The 26,309-nt window shown below is 44.8% G+C and overlaps 1 protein-coding gene across 4 annotated transcripts in view; it reads left to right on the forward strand.

Moving 5' to 3' along the window:
* The first annotated feature begins 240 nt into the window (after window positions 1-240).
* Window positions 241-26,309, forward strand: part of LOC147605877 (prolyl 4-hydroxylase 1) — a 154,932-nt gene continuing 128,863 nt past the window's right edge. For 2 of the 4 annotated variants that reach the window (XM_086792708.1, XM_086792709.1), the window contains exon 1: window positions 241-636. In XM_086792708.1, the coding sequence (XP_086648834.1) occupies window positions 576-636 (61 nt within the window). In that variant the 5' untranslated portion in view covers window positions 241-575. The remainder of the gene's footprint in view (window positions 637-26,309) is intronic. The other 2 variants (XM_086792707.1, XM_086792706.1) reach the window with 2 other exon arrangements.

Below are 26,309 nucleotides of genomic sequence, written 5' to 3' on the forward strand. Positions count from 1 at the left end.
AACTTACACAAGCAATAAATACTAATCAAACCATATCTACAGGATTTTCAAAAACAATTATTGCCCTATAAACCTCCACCCTTGCTTTGCGTGATGATTACTTCTTGTTGTGCACAATATTTACACTTAAATAAGCAGAGTAAATGCTAATCAAAAAAATATATATACAAGAAATCTAATAATTTTCGAAAACAACGATTGCAAAAAAAAAGTGTATAGAATTTCTTGCACAGTTGAATGAAAAAGAAGGTTTGGAGGAACCAAGGGTCTAAGAAAAATTGGAAATCTAATTGTTGGACTAGGGCGACTTGCTTAGGGTCTAATTAAGCACTAATCAAGTCCAAGAGAGAAAAAAAAGTCATATGAAGAATACAGGCTTGAGAGCAGGGGTCTGTCACACGACTGAAGCCTTATATATGAAGTAAAATGAAGCGGATTCCACAGATCGATTCGGCGACAATTCTCTACATTACGATAATTAAGTAAGATTGAATCCTATCAAACGCACACAGGAAGAAGAAGCAGGAAGAAGAGGAGGAGGAGGAGGAGGAGGAGTGCTCTGTGTGCAAGTAGGCATGGCGAAATCGAGGGTGCTATACGCTCTCCTCTCCCTTGTCATGATGGGCATGACCATAGGTGCGCCTTTGTCTCCCTTCTCTTCATCATTTCAACACAGTGTGTGTGTTTTTCTTTTGCTCTGCTTAATCGTTCATCTCACAACTTGTGTTTTTTTTCCTTCTAAATAAATCATCCTTTAAAAAAAGGGTTGTCTCAACAAAGACGATTTGGCCTCACATGGTATGGCATGATTTGGGTCCATCATGTTGCCATTTTCGGTGTAAATTTCTGTACATATTCACATAATCTTGAAAATGTAACTGAAATCTTTTTATTTTTTCTTCAAATAAGTGCCTTTTGAACATTGTTTCTGCCAAACCCATGGATATGTACAGACAGACAACCGTTGGCATGTACAGATACAGACATAGACATACATATATATAGACATACACACATCATGCATACACGCACACGCATGCATACAAACGTTTTTCTTTCTTTGATAAGCATCCGGTAGCTCAGTAGATGAACTTTGGTCCAAGCTCTTGGCTATTTCTCTCATAGTACATCATCAGACAGCTGCTTCCATGATCCGATGAAAAGCTAAGGTCGCATGCACACACAAGCACACAAGTAACCAAATAGATACAAAATCAGTTTTTGTGTGGTTGTCATCATACACTTAAGACTTCTTGCTCACTTTTTTGATGCAGAAAACACATTTCTGAGACCTAAGCAAACTTTCACTGCCCACTTCTTTCTTGGTTTGTAAGCGCTAACTGAAGAAATGCACAAGTTGTCTTTGAATACTTTTACATCAGGTCTTTTTTTTTCTGAAAAATACCTTCAAAAAGAAAATGTTTTTCTTACCAAGTGCAACCTCTGCTTTATCTACTTATTCAAGTCTTATTTAGCAGTTTTGTTTCCCATAAAATACATATTCAGTTTATCACATCCTACTTTTTCATAGTCTTTAGCAGTTTTTTCATATAAAAACACACACAAAGATTATCTTCCTCCGTATTTCAGCAGTTTCTGTTTTTTTAACAAAATGTTATATCTTATTAATTTAAACAATTACTACATCACATGCATCAGGCCTTGTATGCATCTGTCATGACCATTGAGGTCATGTAGTTTGCCTTGTTGATAAAGGGACAAGGTCATTGAGTGGCAACAAGGATTAGGGTCAATGTAGGTGCACACGCCTTTGAAGGATTCACTAGAGACTAAAGACAAAAGGCCTATGAGAATGAGTAGTGTGGGAACCAAAGAGCAATAGAAGATTGGTGTTGGCCACACTGTTGACAGGAGGCCTATGAGAATGAGCAGTGTGGGAACCAAAGAGCAATAGAAGATTGGTGTTGGACACACAGTTGTTGGAAGTTGCTGGACACACTGTTGGAAGCTGCTGGACACTTAGCATTGTTGGATATTTGGAGTTTTAGTGTGTGAACACTCCCTATGTGTTACAACCCCATGGATCTCCTAAATGCAAAACACGAGTGATTATTGCAAACCCCCTAAGAGGGGTGCAAGCTAGCTCACCACCCAATCGTAGGTTCGCGCCCCCAAACCTCCCCTAAGCCAGAGGCTAAGGCTCCAATCCCACGAATCATGCCAGTCAGCATTGGTATACCACCAACGCGTGCTTGCTGATGCCTTCGGCATGACCGCCTGTGATCTGTTGAATCTAGTCACGTTCCCGATGGTAATCCTAGTCCATCACAGATCACAGAGTGAATAACTCCCTGCAAACAATAATAACCCAAGTCTCACTTATATAGTAGTTTCACCACCATTGGACGCCGTATGATATTAATGCCCCACCCAAACCCCCAATTTTTTGCATAGGGGATGCCTTGGGGGCAACACAAATCACGCATGAGAGACAAGGCTACATGAGAGGCCACCGAAACTGCAGCAATATAAGGCTTCCTGGATAAAGCATCTGTCACTAGATTCTTCTTTCCTGGAGTATGTACAATCTGAAAATGGAACATGGAAAGAAAGTTTGCCATTCTCATTTGCTTCTCTGAGAGCTTGGTTTGAGATAGAAAGTACCTCAAGCTTTGATGATTTGTCTTGACTACAAATTCAGCCCCAAGAAGATAATGGTTCCATATTTTTAAGGCATGAATTACAGCCAAGAGCTCTTTTTCATAAATGTCCATATGGGTCTCGGCATCATGCAATCGACGGCTCTCATAAGCAACTGCATGATCTTCTTGATTTAGGGACAGCTCCTATACAATTCCCACATGCATCACATTCCACCATGAATGGCTTTTGCAAGACGGGAACAATCAAAACGGGCCCACAAATGATAGCATTTTTGAGTTGCAAGAAGGCATCTTGCTCATTTGAAGTCCATTGGAAGGTGGCTTTCTTCTTTGTAAGATCATGCAAAGGCGAGGCAATCTTAGCGAAATGCCTTATGAATCGCCTATAGTATGAACATAATCCAAGAAAGCTACGCACTTGATGTACATTTTGCAATTTTGGCCAATTCCGAATGGTTTCAATCTTAGCAGGGTCCATTCTTACACCCTCTTTGGATACAATGTGTCCCAAATAGTGTATCTTTGTGAGGACGAACTCACTTTTCTTAGCATTTATGAAAAGTTTATGCTTTCGTAACTCTTCAAACACTGTAACCAAATGAGTCTTATGCTCCTCCTCATTCTTGGAGAAAATCAAGATATCATCAAAGAATACACCTGTGAACTTACGATGGGGTTGAAATATCCTGTCCATCATACGGTTGAATGTGGCCGGGGCATTGGTAAGGCCAAAAGGCATCACCAAAAACTCGTACAATCCAAAAGCTGTCCTGAATGCGGTTTTATGGACATCCTGGGGTACCACATGAATCTGGTGATAGCCACTCTTCAAATCTATATGGCTGAAACAAGCCGAGCCATCAAGCTTATCCAAGATGTCATCTATGCGTGGGATTGGAAACCTGTTCTTGATGGTGAGCTCGTTTAGAGCTCGATAATCCACACACATGCGGAAAGATCCATCCTTCTTTTGTACAAGAAGCACAAGAGAACAAAAGGGTGAGGAGCTTGGCTGAACCAAACCCTTCTCTAAAAGCTCATTAACTTGCTTCATGATCTCCTCTCGTTGTGCGGCACTCACACGATATGCAGGTTTGTTAGGTGGGTAACTACCTGGCACAAGATCTATGCAATGATCCTCGGGTCTCTTAGGAGGTAGCTCTCCTGGTAATGCATCGGCAAAACAATCTTTATATGCATTAAGAAAATTCAGCCTATCTTGAGTCAATACATCCACATACACATTACTTTGTTCAATTTTGTCACAAACAAAAACCAAGTACGCGGAAAGACTCTTTTTCATTGTCTTATTAATTTGGATGTGAGATACAACTGGGATGGAATCCCCTTCTTTGCCAGCATCAATGACATGCATGCGGCCTTTATGCATAAAGGTGATCCTATTGGTTTTATATTCTTTGTGGGGCTCAAGCCTATGAAGCCAAGGCTTGCCCATCAATACATCACATCCATTAAGAGGGGCAATCAAAAAATGCTCATGATCCAAATAACCCTATATATGTATGCGCAACTTGCCAATAAGAGGAGTGACCTGCACCTCTTTGCCAACAAAAGGAGCCTCTGTTTCAATTTGGGGTCCCATGTCCTCAATCTCTATGTCCAAGGCGGCTGCCATTTGTGTAGAGATGAAGTTATCTGTTGCACAATCATCAAACATGAATAAGGCAGGTTGATCCTTGATTTGTTCCCAAGCTTTGCATACCACTCTCTTTGCCATCATGCTTAGTGTTACCTTGCACATCGAGAATGGCATGCATATTTGCCTTGGGTGGCTTGTCCTCACACTTTTGCTTGCGGGTAGGGCATTGCCTAAACATGTGCTCTTTGCTACCACAAGAAAAACATTTACCCTCTTTGGCATAGTGCTCCCTTTGCTCGGGGGTCAAGCCAAACTTATTCTTCTTAGGTGCAATGTCCTTGGATGGGGTACTTTCAGCTTTACCTCCCTTTTGGGCTTCCTGAAAGCTCTTTTTAGGTGGCTGTCCACCTTTGGGACAACCTTCTCTTTGCTCTTAGAACCTCCCTGATCTTGCTTAATTTTAAGCACCAATTGCTCCGTAGCAAGAGTAGATGCTATGAGCTGTTGAAGGGTGCGTTTCGGGTGCAATTCAATGCCCGAACGGTAAGCTGGTTGCAATCTGGAGCGAAACTTCCTCTTCCTTTAATCTTCGGAGAGTCGCATAAAGGGAGTTACCGCAAGCAAGACTTTCCAAAATTTGTTGACATGTTGCTGCACAATCTCATTATCTTTTTGCTCAAGTCTATTCCACTTTTGTATGAGAGTTTGCTCCGCATTTGGAGGCAAAAATTGTGCATAAAATCTGTCCTTGAATTCTTTCCAAGTGTAAATGGGATCTTTGGTGGTCTTTTCAGTAATCCACCAATGGGCAGCTGTCCCCTTCAAAAACATGCTTGCATGACGAATTTTAGACTTCTCAGTGAAGTCTTCATCACTAAAAGCAATATCAAACTGTGCCACGAAAGCAAGCACCTTGGAGGCATCATACTCTCCATGAAAGGCATCAAATTTCACGGACTTGTCCCCTGCCTTGAACTCCTTGAGCTCTTTGGGATGTGATTCATGTTCTTCTCTCTTTCTCTTCCCCTTATCCAACGGGGTAGCCCTCTCTGCATGGCCTTCATGGGCAACCAAAGAGGTTTCACGAGGCACGGTGGCATGTGCATTATGAATCTGTGGCCCAGATGCATGTGACATCCCTAAATGATGCAATGTCTCACCACGAGACAACTCAATGGGCAAAGTCTTTTGGCTTGCATGCCGACCACTCTCTACATGATAAACATCCTTTGAATCCACAAGGCCATCATGTCGCCCACTAGCTCCAACATGCACATACTTGTTTCCTCATGTTCCATGAGAAGTAGATGCGTGGCGAGAAGTGACTGATACCTCTTCCTTGTGTATAAAAGACCTCAACCGTTGAGATGCTGGGTCTCCTTGCCTCAAACGAGGCGGATTCTTGAATACTAACTTCTCATCCTCTCCCTCTTTGAGATCACCCTTTCGGATGAGATAGGAGGGTGCCAACTCCCTTGGCTTCTTGCCCACCTCACGAGCCATAGACTCAAAGGTCATATCCACCATAGCATCAGCTTTCCTTGCTTCAATGACACTTTGTACATGGAGATCTTCATGGAAGAATTTTAGCTCTTGCTCCTTTGCCTGCAAAAGCTTGTTCATGTGCTCCAATTCAGCCCTCAATGCATTGGGCTCATCCTCATGTAGAGGCTCTTTTCCACGGGATGGCTGTCCCATGAATGCATTGTCTTAAACTCTCTCAAGAGGCTTGTGTCTTCCATGCAATGCATCGGAATCTCGAGAAGCACTAGATTGGCCTATTGAATTTGGCACTTCCAAAGGGTTGCCTTGGCTGTCCATTGAGTCAAGTGTGTGTGTTTGTTTCCGATCTCAAAACACCGTGTCTCCTCTTGAGAAAGAGAGACGATCGGGCTCTGATACCAATGTAACCGCTCCCTACCGAAGGCTTGACAAATCAGACGATAAAATACACATATTTTAGATCACTTAACTAATTCAAACAATGGATAATACTTGCAACATTAAAACTGAAAATGATTAAGAACACTTGATACCATCACTGGGGCCGAAAAGCCGCTCCCCCTCCCCCTCCCCTCTCAATACAGTTGTATTTCTTGGAGTATTTATATGTACAAGTGTTCACGGGCCCTAGGCCAGATTTCTCCATGACAAGGAGTGAGTACAACTGGTAAACAATAAGATTTTGTCGGTAAAGAATCAGTTGTCGGAGTAGACCAAGTCACAGGTAATCTCCCACCTTCACTGGGTGAACACCTCCCCTCACTGGGCTTCCCGACCGTGCATCAATAGGTATGCCTGTACTAACGCTTGGCAAGGTGAAACACCGCGGAGGGGGCAATACTTGGTGCTTCCGAATCAAGCTTTGCTCCCAGTTTTTCTCATACCCCAAATGACCTTCACTGGCTCCTTAAAAGGTGAGGGCGCGGTCAAGGTAATCATGGGAAAAAGTCACCGTCCCGGTGGCCTTACTTAATGAAGGCAACGGGATGTGATAATTTTTCCTGACAAGACTTGTGTAAACAACATTTAATTTTAATAATTACTGAATCTGAAAATACAGAGAAAAATATCTGACAAATATTTCAATTCAATCCTCAGGAGAGAAGCTCATCCCCTTTTTAATGCAATCCCAAATTGTAGGCAGTCCAAGGGTTGCAGGTAGTACAGTCGGGTACAGGGCAACAACTAATACAGTTCTGTAGACGGGTACTGGCAACAACAGATGCTGGGCAGCAGCTGGTACAATCTGGTGCTGGAATAGCAGGTACAGTCGGGTACAAACTGTAGGACAGAGGTGTGTACAAGCTGCAAGTACAGTCGGGTACTGGACAACAGAACAACTGGGTGCAAACTGCAGGACAGAGGCGGGTACATTCCATCTACCACCCTCCCACCAACCATCTACGTGTGGGGGAAGAAGAATTTCTTCATGCAATACTAATTATATATATTATTAATAATGTTGGGCACCCACATTAGAGCAAATGTCCAGCCAATGTTTAAATGTGTGTGAACATCTAACCTTATAAATATTAAGGTTAACATTACTTAAGGGATTTTACATTTGAAAAGGCCAAAAAGAGTAATACTTACCACCTGTTTACACGCCACACCAACTCGTCAGTAGACAACACACTCCCGGTACACTAGGGGCGTCCCCGTCCGGTGTATTGGCACGGCATAGCAGGCAAACACACGAAAGCAAGTCATGCGAAAACAAGTTTATGCATGCAAACATAAATGCATGTGCACATGTAATGGACGAAATCCCCCTTTCATGAAACTTGTACAAGGATTTCTTGTCGAGCACAAAACCGACGCGACAAAAATGTTCAGTCTTTGGTTTTCCTATGGAGTAACAGTCCCATAGACAAAACACAAGTCCTTGCACGAGCCTTCTTATGGAGTGGCAATCCCATAGACAAGGTTAGCACAAATATCAGTCCTACCATGGAGTGACAGTCCCATGGATAAGACACAATCTTGGTTATACACGGGTGGCAGCAAATAGGCTCCCGTCCATATGACACCAAATGACTGACCCTTTCACATGGGGCACTGGCCTGGCCACATGTGAACATGGTACAAATCTGGCCGCTCTATGGAGTGACAGTCCCATAGAAGTGGCTCCAGAAATGGAGATGGACCAAATGGTGATAGCCATCATAAGAAGGAGATAAAAATTCCACTTGTATGGAAGGTGACAAAGATTGGATGATAACCATCTTGGTGGAAGCATCATAAACTCCTTGATAAATAGGATCCAATAACTGAGGAGAAGCAACAACAGCCCAAAGACAAGAAGGCTCCAAAGTTAATTGAGTCCAGTATGACCAAATCTGATAGTTGGTAGAAGTAAGGGGAGGGTTTCCAGAAGCCATCACCACCAAGAATCCAAACCTCCTCAAGAAAGACTAGAAGAAAGGGTGGGTGGGAGATCCACGCACTGGAGAAGAAACTATAGGAGCAGTAGGGGAGAAATCTCTTGAAGCCATGTCCTTTGACAAGAAACCTTCTCTTAAGAAAGGGGCTGAAAAAAAAATTCCAGCAAATCTTGGCAGAATATGCAGCGGAGATGAAGACGAGATCTGAAAACACCTAGAGCAAGTGCACAACAGAAAAACACAGAAATGAGAGAGAGAGAGAGAAGCATATAACTCTGCTATATACACAAGAGAAATCCTGGAATACAAGATGAAAAGTGTGGGGGCAAGGGGCCATTTTATATGGCCCCAGGCAGCCAATCGGCCTGCTAAAAAACAGCCGATAGCTCTCACAGATTGCCCACCACGACCTGCTCCCTCCAGTCGGCCCGCAGTAGCACCTGTCGGCCAGCACTGGTCAGTCGGCTAGCATACAGAAGAGAGCCTGGGGGCAGCAGAGCAGTCATATAGCCCTCCACACCAAGGGAAAAAATAGGGAAATATATGGAGAGTGGGGAAAAATGAGAAAACACCTAAATTGGGCGGGCACACCCACAACAGAGGCCCTGGTGTAAATATACAGATAGGAGATGACTGCTAACACCCCCTCTCAGCTCCTGGATGTGGAACCAACCCCAGTGAGCTGGAGTGCCACCGGAGCATAGCCTGAGATCGAGACTTCGTGAAGAGGTCCACCGCACTGTCCTTCGTCGAACAGAACTCTAGCAAGATGTCATGAGCAACAATCTTTTTACGAACAAAATGCCTCTTGATGACCACGGGTTCCACCAGTGGAAACCCAATCCCGCCAAGTAACCTCTGTAGCCTCACCACCTCGCAAGCAGCACCACAAACAGCTCCTAAGCCAAGGGAAAAACTGTAGCCTGATGTCAAGTTCCTCGTGTGTGATATGCAGCGGAAGTCTTTGTATTGGTTGATCCTGTCACACAATATGCTCACACCGTCTTCTGTATCCTGAGTTTTGTGAGTTTAGCAATCCATTTCATTTACTTCAAACTTTAAAGAGATGAGAGAGAGAGATATGAGAACTGTACACCAGATTGGGTCCCGAATTACCCACTGAAGGGCCCCCTATCCCGATAACGAGATAGTATTTGCTTTATTACTTTAAAGTTTAGAGAGAATGACTTTGGACTGTAGATAAGCCAAACGCAAGATCTCGGAGGATCGGGGAGCGGCTGATCTGTACACTGCTATAGAAACACCTCAATGACTTGATCTCGAGCCTATGCACTCCTCCCAAGGGCATGAGGAAGGGCTGCACACTTGAGGCTCAAAGAAGAAGAAGGTGGACTGTTCTACACACTGTTAGAATGCTGAAAACACATATTTTTATTCTGTTACCTTCACCAGATGATTGCTGAATGTGTGGATGATGCACAGAATGCTGGACACTGATGCAAACAACTGTTTCAGGGCTGGAAACTGCTGTAGACTGTTGCTTCAGGGCTGGAATCTGCTGTGGACAGAACCGCTGAGCTGTGGAGGATGCTGTGGACTGAAACGCATGTGAATCTGGGACTGCAGGAGCTGCTGCTGTACGGCTGGGACAGAAACGCAGCACTGCTGCTGCTGGATCAGAAAACGCAGGTGAATACAGGCTGCAAACTGGCGTTGAACTGAAGGTGAAGGGTATGCTGAATCTGGGCCTGAACTGAGTGCTGAATTCAGGGCTGAATGCAAGCACCTAGGGCTGAATGAAGCTAGGGTTTCTCAAGGGCTGGAGAAGCAAGCTTATGGGCTCTAGGGTTGGATTAGTCTTGGGCTGAAAGCAAGAGAGAGGAGAGCTCTTAGCACAATGAAGACTGAATGAGGAAAAGAGGCTCTATGCTAGCCTATTTATACTAACTGGAGGTTGGTCATTTAATAAAGTTAATATTTATAAATGCCCAATAATGCAAATAATGATAAATAAATACTAATAAATATGGAAAAAATACCAGATAAATCCCAGTAAATTCCCTAAGGCTTTGGAGATGTTCTAAATGATGCACAGGCATATGTATGCATATTATGCAAGATGCAGAGTGCTTTCTGATGCAAACCCTAAGGCTTCTACTGACTCTACATGCATGAATGATTCTCTCCAAGTGGGTTAATGTCACCAATTGGCCGACCAATTGGTCCATTCCTACTTTTTGCGTCTCGTTCACTTGAGGCCAGGCCGGTGTCTCATGTGAAAGAGGCCAGTATTTTGCTGACATGGACGGGAGCCAGACTGGTGCCACCCGTGTGTTAGCAGGATGGTGTCGTATGGACGGGAGCCAGATCAGTGCCACCCGTGTATGACCTGGACTGTGTTCGATCCATGGGACTGTCACGCCATGGAAGAGCCAGTATTCGTGCCGTGTTTTACCTATGGGACTGTCACACCTAGGGAAACTCGTGCCTGGAACTGTGTCTTACCTATGGGACTGTCACTCCATAGGAAGACCAGGTTTTTATGTAATAAATGTCGTGCCAGTTTTGTGCCGACAAATATTTTGTACATGTTCCATGAACGGGAGATATGTCCATGTTACTTTTGCACATGCACACATATTTTGCATGCTTGAAACTGTTTTTGCATGACATGTATTCGTGTGTTTGCCTGCCTGACGTGTTACTTACTGAGCGGGGACGCCTGCCAGTGAGTCGTGAAGTGTGCCCTGTATTCTGACAAGTTTCAGTGCATGTGAACAGGTGGTAAGTATATCGCACATGTTTGTTTTAATGTTTTAAATACTAACCCTTTGATTTATAAGGTTAGGGGTCCACACTTATTTAAAAGTGGGCACCCCCTTTGGGCACCCACTTTGGGGCCAAGGTGGGGAGCCTCACTTTTAAGTGAGTGTGGGGGTGGGCATGGTCACCAACCCCCACTAGTCCCCTTCATGCATGCGTGGGAAAACTTTAGTGAAACCTTCACTTAAATTTTATTAAAGAAATCCCTCTCTCTCAAGTGTGGAGGCATCGTTTTTCTATTTGGCGCATGATCATCAACCTGGAGTCACCTTCGTTGGCTTCCTGGCGGCTGGAGTTCACCTTGTTGCTGCTTCAGGATACTACAGCTACACAAGAGGCGGCTGCCCCTCCATAGGCTGGCTGCAACTGCCCCTCTACAGGCGACTCTTCCCATCTCTTCTGCTGGCGTTGAATTACCTGCGCTGCCCTCTACTGTGCGCTGGAGTAATCTGCAGGCTGCAAACTGCTCTCTTTTCCCTCTCCAACGGGCGGCTGACTACCCTGCATAGAAGTTGCCACCTTTTGAGGGCTACGCCTCTAATCCTACAGCCAGCCGGCTCTTTGCAACCAGGCGCTTTCTAGTGGCTGTTTCTCTCATACTCTCAGGCGGCTGAATCTTCATCAGTGGTACTTGTCTTGGTGAGTCTTTACGAGGCTACTCTTTCTTCAACAAGGGTGGTTTCATCCTCAGCAAACCACAAGTATTGGTTTCCTATCAACCATCTACAAGTAAGTGATTTTCAGATTTGAGTAAAGCATTTATATGTTTAAATCTGGTAAAAGATTCGTCCTGCTCGGCCTACACCCGTTCGGTGCCGGGTTGTCCAAGCTATATGGGCGAACCTCGGTCCAAAGGTGCTGAGATCGGGAGAGCCAGGCGTTAGTACGAGAGCGCCTGTCTGTGCGTGGTCTCGGAACACCAGTGTGGTGCTCTCCGCGGAGTCCAGTGAAAGCACAGGACCGTAGCGATTGGACCACACTAGTGGTCAATCTGCTTCGAGCTTCTACATCGAAATTCGAGTTATTTGTTTAGTACTGTTTTCATATGTACATGGACATGATCTGGTTCTCAGAACCCATGGAGCATTGTATTCTTTAAATACTCCCAATAAATATATCATATATTGAGGGGGGGGTCGGCCCGTTCCGGCCCCAGTGCTGGTGTCCATCTTTCCATTTCTGTTCATTTAATTTTCAAGTTGTTTTAAGTTGTCCATTTCATATTTGTGGTTTTAAAGTTGTGCTATTAAACGTGTAGGTGTCCAATTGAGTCTTTCCCACTTGACGGGATCGGTTTCATTGGTATCAGAGCACGGTTGTTTCCCTCTTCCTAGTGGGGAAACGAACCTGTGTATTGGACATCCGGCTTTTAGCAAACTTTGAACACAATGGACAGCCAAGGCAACCCTTTGGAAGTACCAAATTCGAGGGGTCTCTCTAGTGCTTCTCGTGGGTCTGATGCCCTGCGAGGTAGACACAAGCCTCTTGAAAGGGTTCTGGATAGTGAATCCAAAGGTCAACTGTCTCCAGGAAAGACAGTTATGCTTGAACAAGACCCTGATGCTATGAGGGCTGAAATGGAACATATGAGAAAACTTTTGCAGGCTCAAGAGCAAGAATTGAAGTTTTTGCATGAAGATCCTCATCTGCAAAGTGCTATTGAAGCCAGGAAGGCTGATGCTATGGTTGATGTAACCTTTGAATCAATGGCTCGTGAAGTGGGCAAGAAACCAAGGGAGTTTGCACTTGCATATCTCCTTCGCAAAGGTGATATCAAAGAGGGGGATGACGGAGAGCTAAAATTCAGAAATCCACCTCGTTTAAAGCATGGAGATCCTGCATCCCAGAGGCTGAAATCTTATATGCAAAAGGAAGAGGTGACTGTCACCTCTCGTCATGCATCCTCTCCCCAAGGCACTAAGCCTGACAGAAATATGTATGCCAGTGCTCATGGAGGTCACGAAAGTCACATGCATGCAAGATATGTATCTCATGGTGACAGGTCTGCTTCCAGAAAAATTTTGCCTTCTGAGTTGTCTCATGGAGAGACCATGCCATATGCAGGTAAGTCACATGCATCTGAGCTTCGAGTTCGTGGAGCACATGCCACCGTGCCCCATGAAGCTTCTATGACGACCCATGGAGCCCATGCAGACAGGGCTACCCCGTTGGATAAGGGGAAAAGAAAAAGAGAGGACCATGAGCCTCATGCCAGGAAGCTCAAGGAGTTCAAAGCAGGTGATAAATCTGTCAAATTTGATGTCTTTCATGGTGAACATGATGCTTCTAAGGTGCTAGCGTTTGTGGCACAGTTCGACATTGCTTTTAGCGATGAAGACTTTACAGAAAAGTCGAAGGTGCGCCATGCTAGTATGTTTCTGAAAGGCACTGCTGCCCATTGGTGGATCACCGAAAAGATCACCAAGGATCCCATCTCTACTTGGAAGGAATTCAAAGACAGATTTTATGCTCAGTTCTTGCCACCCAATGCAGAGCAAACTCTCACTCAAAAGTGGGACAGGCTGGAACAAAAAGATAATGAGAGTGTGCAACAGTATGTGAACAAATTTTGGAAAGTGTTGCTGGAAGTGACTCCCTTCATGCTAATCTCTGAGGAGGAAAGAAAGAGGAAGTTTCGTTCTGGATTGCAACCTGCTTATAGATCGGGTATTGAATTGCACCCAAAACATACGTTGCAGCAACTCACAGCTTCTGCTCTTGCCACAGAGCAATTGGTGCTCAAGATCAAGCAAGATCAAGGAGGTTCCAAGGCGAAGGACAAGGCTGTCCCAAATCAGCAAAAGGGCGGACAGCCACCTAAAAAGAACTTCCGGGAGCCTTACAAGGGTGGTAAAGCTGAAAATAAAGAACAGGGCCCAAGAAAGAACAAATTTGGCTTAACCCCGGAGCAAAGAGAGCAATATGCTAAGGATGGAAAATGCTTTTCTTGTGGTAGCAAAGACCACATGTTTCGGCAATGCCCAGATCGCAAACCAAAGCACGAGGACAAGCATACCAAAGCAAATGTTCATGCAGTTCCTGATGTGCAAGGTAATACAGGTCATGATGCTAAAGAGAGAATGGTTTGCAAGGCATGGGGGCAAGTTAAGGATCAGCCCGCACTCTTCATGTTTGATGACTGTGCAACTGACAATTTCATCTCTATGCAAATGGCAGCTGCATTGGGAATTGAGGTTGAAAGCATGGGACCTCAGATTGAAGCCGAAGCTGCATTCATTGGTAAAGAGGTGCAGGTTACCCCTTTGATTGGGAAGTTGCGTATTCATATACAGGGCTACCTTGACAATGAGCATTTCTTAGTTGCTCCTTTGAATGGATGTGATGCATTGTTGGGCAAGCCGTGGCATCATAGGCTTGAACCCCGCAAAGACTACAAGTCCAATATGATTTCTTTTATGCATAAAGGCCGCATGCACTTTATTGATGCTGGCAAAGAAGGGGATTCTATCCCAGTTGTATCACACATCCAAATTAATAAAGCAATGAAAAAGAGTCTTTCTGCGTACTTGATTTTTGTGCGTGATAGTCTTGTGCCAAATCAACAAAATGTGGATGCTATGTCTAATGATAGGCTGAATTTTCTTAATGCATTCAAAGACTGTTTTGCTGACTCATTGCCAGGTGAACTACCTCCCCAAAGGCCCGAAGATCATTGCATAGATCTTGTGCCAGGTAGTTCTCCACCTAACAAACCCGCATACCGAGTGAGTGCCGCACAACAAGAAGAAATTATGAAGCAGGTAAACGAGCTTTTAGAGAAAGGTTTGGTTCAGCCCAGTTCCTCACCTTACTGCTCTCCTGTGCTTCTAGTTCAAAAGAAGGACGGATCATTCCGTATGTGTGTGGACTATAGGGCTTTGAACAAGCTTACCATCAAGAACAGATTCCCAATTCCACGTATTGATGATATCTTGGATAAGCTTGATGGCTCAGCTTGCTTTAGCAGACTTGATTTGAAGAGTGGTTATCACCAGATACGTGTGGTGCCACAAGATGTCCATAAGACTGCATTCAGGACAGCCTTCGGATTATATGAATTCTTGGTAATGCCTTTTGGTCTCACCAATGCTCCTGCTACTTTTAATCGTATGATGGATAGGATATTCCGATCCCATCGCAAGTTTACAGGAGTCTTCTTTGATGATATCTTGGTTTTCTCCAAGAATGAGCAGGAACACAGAACTCATTTGGTCACAGTGTTTGAAGAGTTGCGAAAGCATAAACTTTTCGTCAATGCCAAGAAAAGTGAGTTTTTCCTTTCAGAGATTCATTATCTAGGACATATTGTATCCAAGAATGGAGTTACAATGGATCCTGCAAAGATAGAGACTATTCGGAATTGGCCCGAACTGCAAAACGTACATCAAGTACGAAGTTTTCTGGGATTATGTTCGTACTACAGGCGTTTCATAAGGCATTTTGCTATGATTGCAACTCCTCTACATGATCTCACGAAGAAGAAAACTGTTTTCAAATGGACTTCAAAGGAACAGGACGCTTTCTTGCAGCTCAAGCATGCGATCATATGTGGTCCAGTATTGATTGTTCCTGACTTGCACAAGTCATTCGTGGTTGAATGTGATGCTTGTGGTGATTGCATAGGAGCTGTCCTAAATCAAGAAGGGCATGCAGTTGCATACGAGAGTCGTCGTTTGCATGATGCTGAGCTTCATATGGATATCTATGAGAAAGAGCTCTTGGCTGTAATTCACGCCTTAAAGATTTGGAAACACTACCTTCTTGGGGCTGAATTTGTGGTCAAGAAAGATCATCAAAGCTTGAGATACTTTCTATCTCAAACCAAGCTTTCAGAGAAGCAAATGAGAATGGCGAATTTTCTTTCCATGTTTCATTTTCAGATTGTGCATACTCCAGGAAAGAAAAATGTAGTGGCCGATGCACTATCTAGGAGGCCTTATATTGCTGCAGTCTCAGTGGCCTCTCATGGAGATCTATCTGCTATGAGAGATTTGTATCATTTGGATGCTGATTTTTGCCATATATGGACTGATTTGATGGCTGGTCATTCACATGCCTCTTATGTTATCAATGAGGGTTATCTCATGAAGGATAATTGCCTATGTGTGGTGAAGGATTTGCGTCCAAAGGTTATGGACGAATCTCATGCTCCACCTTATGCTGGTCATAGAGGTATTATGCCTACTACTCGCATGATCCTCCAGCCAGAACAGATTGTTTTTCACAAGGAGAGAAAGCTACCTGCAGGAAAGCTTTCCAGGAGATACCTTGTGAACTTTAAGAATTATTTGCCTATTGATGCCAAGTGGGTAAATGAGGATTATTTTGCAGATTATCCGCAATTGTTGCAGGCATATCTTGAGGCTTTTAAGTTGAGGTCAACTCTTTAGAAGCCCGGGGGATGTCACCAATTGGCCGACCAATTGGTCCATTCCTACTTTTTGCGTCTCGTTCACTTGAGGCCAGGCCGGTGTCTCATGTGAAAGAGGCCAGTATTTTGCTGACATGGACGGGAGCCAGACTGGTGCCACCCGTGTGTTAGCAGGATGGTGTCGTATGGACGGGAGCCAGATCAGTGCCACCCGTGTATGACCTGGACTGTGTTCGATCCATGGGACTGTCACGCCATGGAAGAGCCAGTATTCGTGCCGTGTTTTACCTATGGGACTGTCACACCTAGGGAAACTCGTGCCTGGAACTGTGTCTTACCTATGGGACTGTCACTCCATAGGAAGACCAGGTTTTTATGTAATAAATGTCGTGCCAGTTTTGTGCCGACAAATATTTTGTACATGTTCCATGAACGGGAGATATGTCCATGTTACTTTTGCACATGCACACATATTTTGCATGCTTGAAACTGTTTTTGCATGACATGTATTCGTGTGTTTGCCTGCCTGACGTGTTACTTACTGAGCGGGGACGCCTGCCAGTGAGTCGTGAAGTGTGCCCTGTATTCTGACAAGTTTCAGTGCATGTGAACAGGTGGTAAGTATATCGCACATGTTTGTTTTAATGTTTTAAATACTAACCCTTTGATTTATAAGGTTAGGGGTCCACACTTATTTAAAAGTGGGCACCCCCTTTGGGCACCCACTTTGGGGCCAAGGTGGGGAGCCTCACTTTTAAGTGAGTGTGGGGGTGGGCATGGTCACCAACCCCCACTAGTCCCCTTCATGCATGCGTGGGAAAACTTTAGTGAAACCTTCACTTAAATTTTATTAAAGAAATCCCTCTCTCTCAAGTGTGGAGGCATCGTTTTTCTATTTGGCGCATGATCATCAACCTGGAGTCACCTTCGTTGGCTTCCTGGCGGCTGGAGTTCACCTTGTTGCTGCTTCAGGATACTACAGCTACACAAGAGGCGGCTGCCCCTCCATAGGCTGGCTGCAACTGCCCCTCTACAGGCGACTCTTCCCATCTCTTCTGCTGGCGTTGAATTACCTACAGGCTGCGCTGCCCTCTGTGCGCTGGAGTTACCTACAGGCTGCGCTGCCCTCTGTGCGCTGGAGTTACCTACCGGCTGCGCTGCCCTCTACTGTGCGCTGGAGTAATCTGCAGGCTGCAAACTGCTCTCTTTTCCCTCTCCAACGGGCGGCTGACTACCCTGCACAGAAGTTGCCACCTTTTGAGGGCTACGCCTCTAATCCTACAGCCAGCCGGCTCTTTGCAACCAGGCGCTTTCTAGTGGCTGTTTCTCTCATACTCTCAGGCGGCTGAATCTTCATCAGTGGTACTTGTCTTGGTGAGTCTTTACGAGGCTACTCTTTCTTCAACAAGGGTGGTTTCATCCTCAGCAAACCACAAGTATTGGTTTCCTATCAACCATCTACAAGTAAGTGATTTTCAGATTTGAGTAAAGCATTTATATGTTTAAATCTGGTAAAAGATTCGTCCTGCTCGGCCTACACCCGTTCGGTGCCGGGTTGTCCAAGCTATATGGGCGAACCTCGGTCCAAAGGTGCTGAGATTGGGAGAGCCAGGCGTTAGTACGAGAGCGCCTGTCTGTGCGTGGTCTCGGAACACCAGTGTGGTGCTCTCCGCGGAGTCCAGTGAAAGCACAGGACCGTAGCGATTGGACCACACTAGTGGTCAATCTGCTTCGAGCTTCTACATCGAAATTCGAGTTATTTGTTTAGTACTGTTTTCATATGTACATGGACATGATCTGGTTCTCAGAATCCATGGAGCATTGTATTCTTTAAATACTCCCAATAAATATATCATATATTGAGGGGGGGGTCGGCCCGTTCCGGCCCCAGTGCTGGTGTCCATCTTTCCATTTCTGTTCATTTAATTTTCAAGTTGTTTTAAGTTGTCCATTTCATATTTGTGGTTTTAAAGTTGTGCTATTAAACGTGTAGGTGTCCAATTGAGTCTTTCCCACTTGACGGGATCGGTTTCAGTTAAGGGACTTGACTGACTGACTGACCCACTAAGGCTGAGGAATGACCTACGTAGCTCGTGCCTGACTTATCCTAGACTGAGGATGTACAATGGGGTCACGGCGTACGACAAATATCATCCTATTAGGTTCTAAAACTGTACAACTGCTGCACTACTGATGATGAGCCATCTTGTCACCATGCACTGAGTGCAGAGTGCATGTGACATTCCCTCCTGATTAGCTTGGCGGCAGGTTCATGGCTTCCAAGTAGTCTGCCAATAACTGGGGGTACTCCTGGAAGAACTCCTCGTCGAGCCATACGGCTTCGTGGGTACCTCGATCTCGGAACTTCGTATAGAACTGACGAATCCGTCGACCAGAACCATGCTTCCATCGATGAAGAAGGATCTGCTCAGGCTCAATAACTTCTGCCTCGTCTACTACGTCTGGCTGCTGTTCATGTGAAACATCAAACACTTCTGGACCAACATATGGTTTTAGCCAAGAGACATGGAAAACATCATGCATTGTCCAACTGGCAGGCAACTTTAACTTCATTGAGACATCACTTATGTTCTTAACTATTGGAAAAGGGCCAAAACTACGGAATGAAAGCTTGGGACAACGTTTGCCCACTTGTTTCAATCTTTGTTTCATGATGCACTGAGAGACCCAATCCCCTTCCTTGAAGTGGATATCTCGTCTAAACTTACATGCCTGTCTGTGAACTGAATGATGGCCAGGCTGAAAATTGAGGGCCAAACTGGGTTGAATACCAAACTCTGCGGAATCGACATACTGATCTTCTAAGTCTTTTCCAGAGATGTTGAGAATGGTAGACTCCTGACTGGTCAGGATGCTGGTCTTTCTACTACGAACATCTGCTACTGGGTTATGTTGACCAGGGATGTACTTGATCATTCCTCCAACTTGTTGGAAGAGCTGACCCTGTCTAGTGTGCTGAGCACTCCACTGGGCACTTGGCATCGTCGGGAGCCACTGAAGTGCTTGGTGGTCTGTGGTGATTGTGAAAATGTGTCCATAAGGACCATGTTTCAAATGTTTGAGAACTGACTGCTGTTTTAGCTTGCCCTTGAAAGTCTTGGAAAGACAAGAGGGAAACTTGCTAGGAGGTTCTACTAACTGTGGGATACTGGGTAGGAGATCATCCTTAAAAATGTCTGAATGAGAAAGGAGATCTGCTAACTGAGGGACTGAAGATAATGAGACAGTGGTTATTGATGAGATAGAAGCTGTCTGAGCATAAATTAATGCTCCTTCTGCTCCCTTGCACATAGCTCGTCGGGCCTGGAGATGAGAAATCATAGAAACGCCAAGAATGCTCCTATCCCCCCGAATCATGACAGGCTCAGGAAAACCTTTAAAGGTGTCCTGCCCCCAATTGGGAATAGGTTCATACTGACGAAACCACTGGATTCCTAAGATCATGTCACACGCTAACAGAGGGGAGACGATGAAATCTCGTTGAAATGAGGCCTTCTGAACTTCAAAGGCAAACTGTTGTGCCTTCTGGAAAATGTGGGTGCGAAGACCAGGTGTAAACCCGTCCACATCCAGATGATATGGGACTAAAGTGCAGTTCAATTTATTAGCCAACTGGGGAGAGATGGCGTCTTCAAAACTGCCCATATCGAAAAGGACTACAAACTGTCGGCCCTGGGCAGAGCCATAAGCTCGGATAAGGCTCTTCTGAGCAGCATCGCTCTCACCCTCCTGCTTAGCATCAAATACCACGGATGGCATAGGATGCATGGAAGGTAAAAGTTGAACTGCATTTGAGGTAGTAGGCGGGGCTGGAGGAGCTGGGGAGGCTGTGGTAACTGTGGCAGAAGGAGCTTTGGCAGCTTGTGCCGCTCGCCATTTGTGGCAATCCTTCTTACCATGCCCTATAATATGACAGAAAAAACATCTATTTTTTGACTGGTACTTCTTTTGCTCCTCTGGAGGAAGATAACCTCCAATAATGCCTGCTTTAGCCTTTTCATCAGGGGTTTTCTTAGGTTCTTTATCCTTCTTACCCCCTGAACTGGAGCTATTACTGCTGTCCTTCTTAGCATCTTTAGAAGATGCGTTACCTTTCCCTGTCTGTGCAGCTGATTGTTGCTGCTGGGGTTTGGTACTGGACTGAGATGTCTGCTTGGGCTTGCTCCCGTTGAGCTTCATTTCTTCATTCTGAGCGAGCGTCAGAGCCCTGTCATATGTACTTGGTTCAAAGTTACGAACTGTGAACCGAATGTTGGAGTCCAATCCACGAATGAATTGCTCCATCTTGGCCTGCTCAGATAACCCTAACTGCTGTGCTAAAGTAATAACCTTACCGGAAAACTGAAGCACTGGGGAACCGTTCTGTTTGAGTCCATAGAACTCGTCTTTCAGACCGGTCATGTAATGGGGCGGGAGAAATCTGGTCTTCAGGTCATGGACAAAGATGTCCCAGTCAAAGGCTGTGACACCTGTGGCCTGGTCTGTATGAATACTAGACCAATGCTGCCACCAAGTGACTGCCTCACCAGTGAGATGGGGAGCCGCTAAGTGGACTTTGTCTTGTGGGTCTGTGATCCTAGCTAATGGAAAATGAGCATTAAACTGATGAATAAATTGATTAACTGATGAATGATCACACTTACCATCATACTTACTAAAATTTGGTTGACTGCGAATGATGGTGGTTGATGCTGCTGCGAGATGCTGGTTGGTGACACCTATGACTGGGGAGACTGAGGAGAGCTGCTGATACCTCAAGTGTATGGCCTCCTTTTCCCGTTGGTGTTCGAGTAACATACGTTCTCGATCAAGCTCACGTTGGTGTTCCCGAGCGGCGAGGTCAGCCTGACGCCGGTCTTCGTCGATCCTGCGTTGGGCTTCCTCATAGTCCCGTCTTTCTTCTTTTTCTCTTCTCCTTCGGGCCTCGTCCTCTCTCCTTTGTTGTTCCATCTGAAAGAAGAGGGAGATGTAGTCGGGTGCTGCTGGAGGTGTAGAAGGACGTGCTGCTGCTGCCTCCAAGAGTTGGAGACGCTCCATGAGTAGCTGGTTCTGAGCTCTAAGAAGAGCTATGGTGTCTGCTGTAGCCGGAAGAACAAGGTCTCCTTCGGGGGAGACGTCTTCCGGCTGATGAGTACTCTCTCATGTAGACATGATGCTGAAGTCGGTGGTCGTGCCGGAACGCAATCTAACCATCCGAGGATGCTCCCACGCTAGGATACGGTGTGTGTGGACTATCTGAATCTGATACCAATGTGATATGCAGCGGAAGTCTTTGTATTGGTTGATCCTGCCACACAATATGCTCACACCGTCTTCCGTATCCTGAGTTTCGTGAGTTTAGCAATCCATTTCATTTACTTCAAACTTTAAAGAGATGAGAGAGAGAGAGATGAGAATTGTACACCAGATTGGGTCCCGAATTACCCACTGAAGGGCCCCCTATCCCGATAATGAGATAGTATTTGCTTTATTACTTTAGAGAAGATAAGCCAAACGCAAGATCTCGGAGGATCGGAGAGCGGCTGATCTGTACACTGCTGTAGAAACACCTCAATGACTTGATCTCGAGCCTATGCACTCCTCCCAAGGGCATGAGGAAGGGCTGCACACCTGAGGCTCAAAGAAGAAGAAGGTGGACTGTTCTACACACTGTTAGAATGCTGAAAACACATATGAATGCTGTGTTACCTTCACCAGATGACTGCTGAATGTGTGGATGATGCACAGAATGCTGGACACTGATGCAGACAACTGTTTCAGGGCTGGAAACTGCTGTAGACTGTTCCTTCAGGGCTGGAATCTGCTGTGGACAGAACCGCTGAGCTGTGGAGGATGCTGTGGACTGAAACGCATGTGAATCTGGGACTGCAGGAGCTGCTGCTGTACGGCTGGGACAGAAACGCAGCACTGCTGCTGCTGGATCAGAAAACGCAGGTGAATACAGGCTGCAAACTGGCGTTGAACTGAAGGTGAAGGGTATGCTGAATCTGGGCCTGAACTGAGTGCTGAATTCAGGGCTGAATGCAAGCACCTAGGGCTGAATGAAGCTAGGGTTTCTCAAGGGCTGGAGAAGCAAGCTTATGGGCTCTAGGGTTGGATTAGTCTTGGGCTGAAAGCAAGAGAGAGGAGAGCTCTTAGCACAATGAAGAAAAGTAACACTTTTATAATAAAAAATAATAATCTTTTATGCATACTTCTATGCATGAAAATCAAATATGATAAAAGTAACACTTTTATAATAAAAAATAATCTTTTATGCATACTTTTATGCATAAAAATCAAATATGATAAAATGAGGAAAAGAGGCTCTATGCTAGCCTATTTATACTAACTGGAGTTTGGTCATTTAATAAAGTTAATATTTATAAATGCCCAATAATGCAAATAATGATAAATAAATACTAATAAATATGGAAAAAATACCAGATAAATCCCAGTAAATTCCCTAAGGCTTTGGGGATGTTCTAAATGATGCACAGGCATATGTATGCATATTATGCAAGATGCAGAGTGCTTTCTGATGCAAACCCTAAGGCTTCTACTGACTCTACATGCATGAATGATTCTCTCCAAGTGGGTTAAGGGACTTGACTGACTGACTGACCCACTAAGGCTGAGGAATGACCTACGTAGCTCGTGCCTGACTTATCCTAGACTGAGGATGTACAATGGGGTCACGGCGTACGACAAATATCATCCTATTGGGTTCTAAAACTGTACAACTGCTGCACTACTGATGATGAGCCATCTTGTCACCATGCACTGAGTGTAGAGTGCATGTGGCTGGAGATGTCCCTTGCTATGCTTGAGGACTCCTCTTTACCTCGGCGTTTTTGGGCTGAGGCGGCTTCTACTACTGTCTATATTCAGAACAAGTCTCCTACAGTTGCTCTTCTAGATAAAACTCCATATGAGGCTTTCCATTGTGAGAAGCCCTCTGTTGTTCATTTGCGGGCATTTAGTTGTTCGACATATGTACATGTGTCCAAGGAGCATGGCTCTAAGTTGGATTTGAAGTTTCGGCGTATGACTTTTCTTGGATATAGTTCTATGTTCAAGGCATATTGTCTTTATGAATAGCAGGCTGACAAAGTAGTTGTGAGCCATGATGTGGTGTTCGACGAGACTCCTGCATCTTCAAAGGGGGGTGGTAAGCTTCTTCTTCCTCCTCTGCCTCCTTCTCTGCCTCCTCCGCCTCCGCCTCCGCCTCCTCCCCCTGCTTCTGTTACACCTCTAGGCGTGGATTCTCATTCAGATGATGATGATGATGATGATGACTCTACTCCTCCTCCAGCGAGCTCGAGCAGACCGGTGCCTGGATGGTATTTTGAGATAGTTCGTGATTCTAGGTTGAGAGAGCTTCCTTCTGCGCCTTCGCCTGGTGCTCTCAAGCGATCTTCCAGAGTTACAGGGAAACAAATTCATGAGGGCAACGTTTTTGTTAACTATGCTCTTATGTCCTCTATTATTCATGGTCTTTCTTATCTCACTTTTGTGGACGGGGCTCTTTTACATGACCCTCGGCTTCGTGCTATGCAGGGAGAGATGGATACTATAGAACGGAATGGCACTTGGATTTTGGTGCCTAGGCCATAGCAGCATAAGGTGATTGGTGTGCGGTGGATCTTCAAAATGGAGTAAAATGCTGACGGCATCTTGGATAAGCAGAAGGCGAGGTTGGTTGCCAAGGGCTATGCTCAAGGCCGTGGGGTCGACTTCGATGAGACCGTCGCTCTGACGGCATGGATGACTACCATTTGCATTGTTCTTGCTCTTGCAGGATATTGTAGATGGCCCGTATTCCAGAAGAGAGGTTGAAAAAAGCCTTGTATGGTTTGAAGTAGGCTCCGCAGGCTTAGTACTAGCGGATTGATGAGTTCTTTCGGAAGCTTGGCCTACACCGTTCTCATGCAGATTCGAACCTTAAATCCTCCTTGAGAGGGCGCTAGCTGTTATCATTATGGTGTTTTTATTCTTTGAGGATCCATTTAGTCATGGATGCTTTGGAGAAAGAGTTTGAGATGGGAGATCTTGACCTTCTGTAGTACTTTCTTGGCTTTGAGATTTGGCAGACCCCTCAGGGAATTTTCTTTTCTTAGTAGAAGTACACACTGGAGATTCTTGGCAGGTTTCAAATGACTGGATGTAGACCAATATCTTCTCCTATGGATACTAGTGAGAAGCTTTGTCTTCTTGATGCTTCTCCAAGGATTGACTTGGGATAGTATCGGGTTCTCATCTTTTGTTTGGTATGGTTGACCTACTCCCGATTGGACATTTATTTCACAGTCAGCTTATTGAGTTCTTTCACATCCAAGCCCGCAACATTGGCGGTGTGCTCTCAGGGTGCTTTGGTACTTGAGTGTTACTTTGGACTTTGGCATCTTTTATGGCCAGGGGTGCACTCTTCTTGGATGGACTGATTCAGATTGGATGGCGATCCGGATACTTAGCGTTCGACCATTGGTGGTGTTTTCTCACTTAGCTCGGGAGCCATTTCATGGAGTAGTAAAAAGTAGCCTACTATGGCGCTTTCCTCTACAGAGGTGGAGTATCGAGCATCTTGCTATGCTGGATATTGATGCCGCTGCTACTGCTACTGCTCTGCTGCTACCACTGCCAATGCTTTGAGTTGAGTTGTCTCCTACTGGCCCTCTTCGCAGCCTTCTCATTGCATCTTGGACGCTTCCTCCTCAACTGGACTTCAATGCCCATCACTTACTTTCCTTCTTGGCCTCTATCATGAATCCTAACGGAAGCAATGTTGTTTTTCAAAAGTTCTACAGACCTAACTTCCTTCTTGGCAGAGATTCGTCTACTTCTTATGTGTGAATGGTGTTTGAAACGTGGTCAACAACACCGAAGAAGGTGCAATTTGGCAATACAAAAACGACAAGGCACGGGCATAGATTGACCTTGGTCTTGTAGATAGTCTAATTCATCATGTAGACTTCCATAAAACTGCAAAAGAGATATGGGACAAGCTTGAAAACTTGTTTGGCAATAAAATTAACAATTCCAAGGTTTTTCTCAAGCAAATGTTCTTTGGCTCAAAAATGAGTGAATCTATTAATCTGGGAGAACATATAAACAATTTGGGCTCTCTCATTCAACAATTAACTAGCATAAATGCTGAGCGAGATGAAGACAACAAGAAAGCTGTCCTCTTATCCAACATTGAAGATTTGACAAAATATGATGACATCCGAACTTATCTTAGAGTGAATAGACAGACTTCTTTTGATGACACGATTGCAGCTTTGATCATCGTCTCAAAGCACAGCAAGATAGAGCATTTGACATTGGCAAAGCCATGTTCATGAAAGGAAAAGGCAGAAGGGCTGTCAAATGTAACTTTTGGAAGAAGCTCGGACACATAGAAGACTGATGCTTAAAAAGATGGCTAAGGAACAAGAAAAGGTACATGCAAACTTAGTGGTAGAAGAAGAAGAGGAAGCAAAGGCATCCACAACACTGGAACATGCAGCTGTGATGGACAATCTTTCTTTTAAAGAGGAAGATTATGATTGGGTTTTTTAGATTCCCTACTTTGTATGAATCAAAGGGTTCTCTGCTCGGAATATTTCCCAAAATATGATAAATAATCGTACATTTGGTTTTTGTAAGCCTTATTTTTATAAAAGGCTTCGCGTTCTTTGCTATGTTGTGCTGATGTATGTTGTCTTTTGTCACCATTTGGCCACCCAATTGGTCCACCCGTGCTTTCTCATTATGTATGTACATTGGACTGGCGTCCATCGCAGTTACATATGTCGGGGATTGATGCCACTCATGTGATACTGTGGACTTGGCTTTCCATTGGGACTTGTGCTTGTGTGTACATGCCTGGAAATGCCTGGAGGATTAGTGTTCCATTGGGTCTGGTACCTCATGTACTTTCCTGGAGCACGTGTATTTGGGATTGTCCTGTAACATGTGGAAGCTTTGTGTTTGAATCGGTAACTTCAAAGCTCTTCAGCAACCTTTCACGATCAATATAACGCACAAAATGGAAGTAGATG

Source organism: Cibotium barometz, chromosome 58 (genome assembly GCF_041138505.1).
Source record: "Cibotium barometz isolate CiBa-2024 chromosome 58, ASM4113850v1, whole genome shotgun sequence".
Taxonomy (NCBI): domain Eukaryota; kingdom Viridiplantae; phylum Streptophyta; class Polypodiopsida; order Cyatheales; family Cibotiaceae; genus Cibotium; species Cibotium barometz.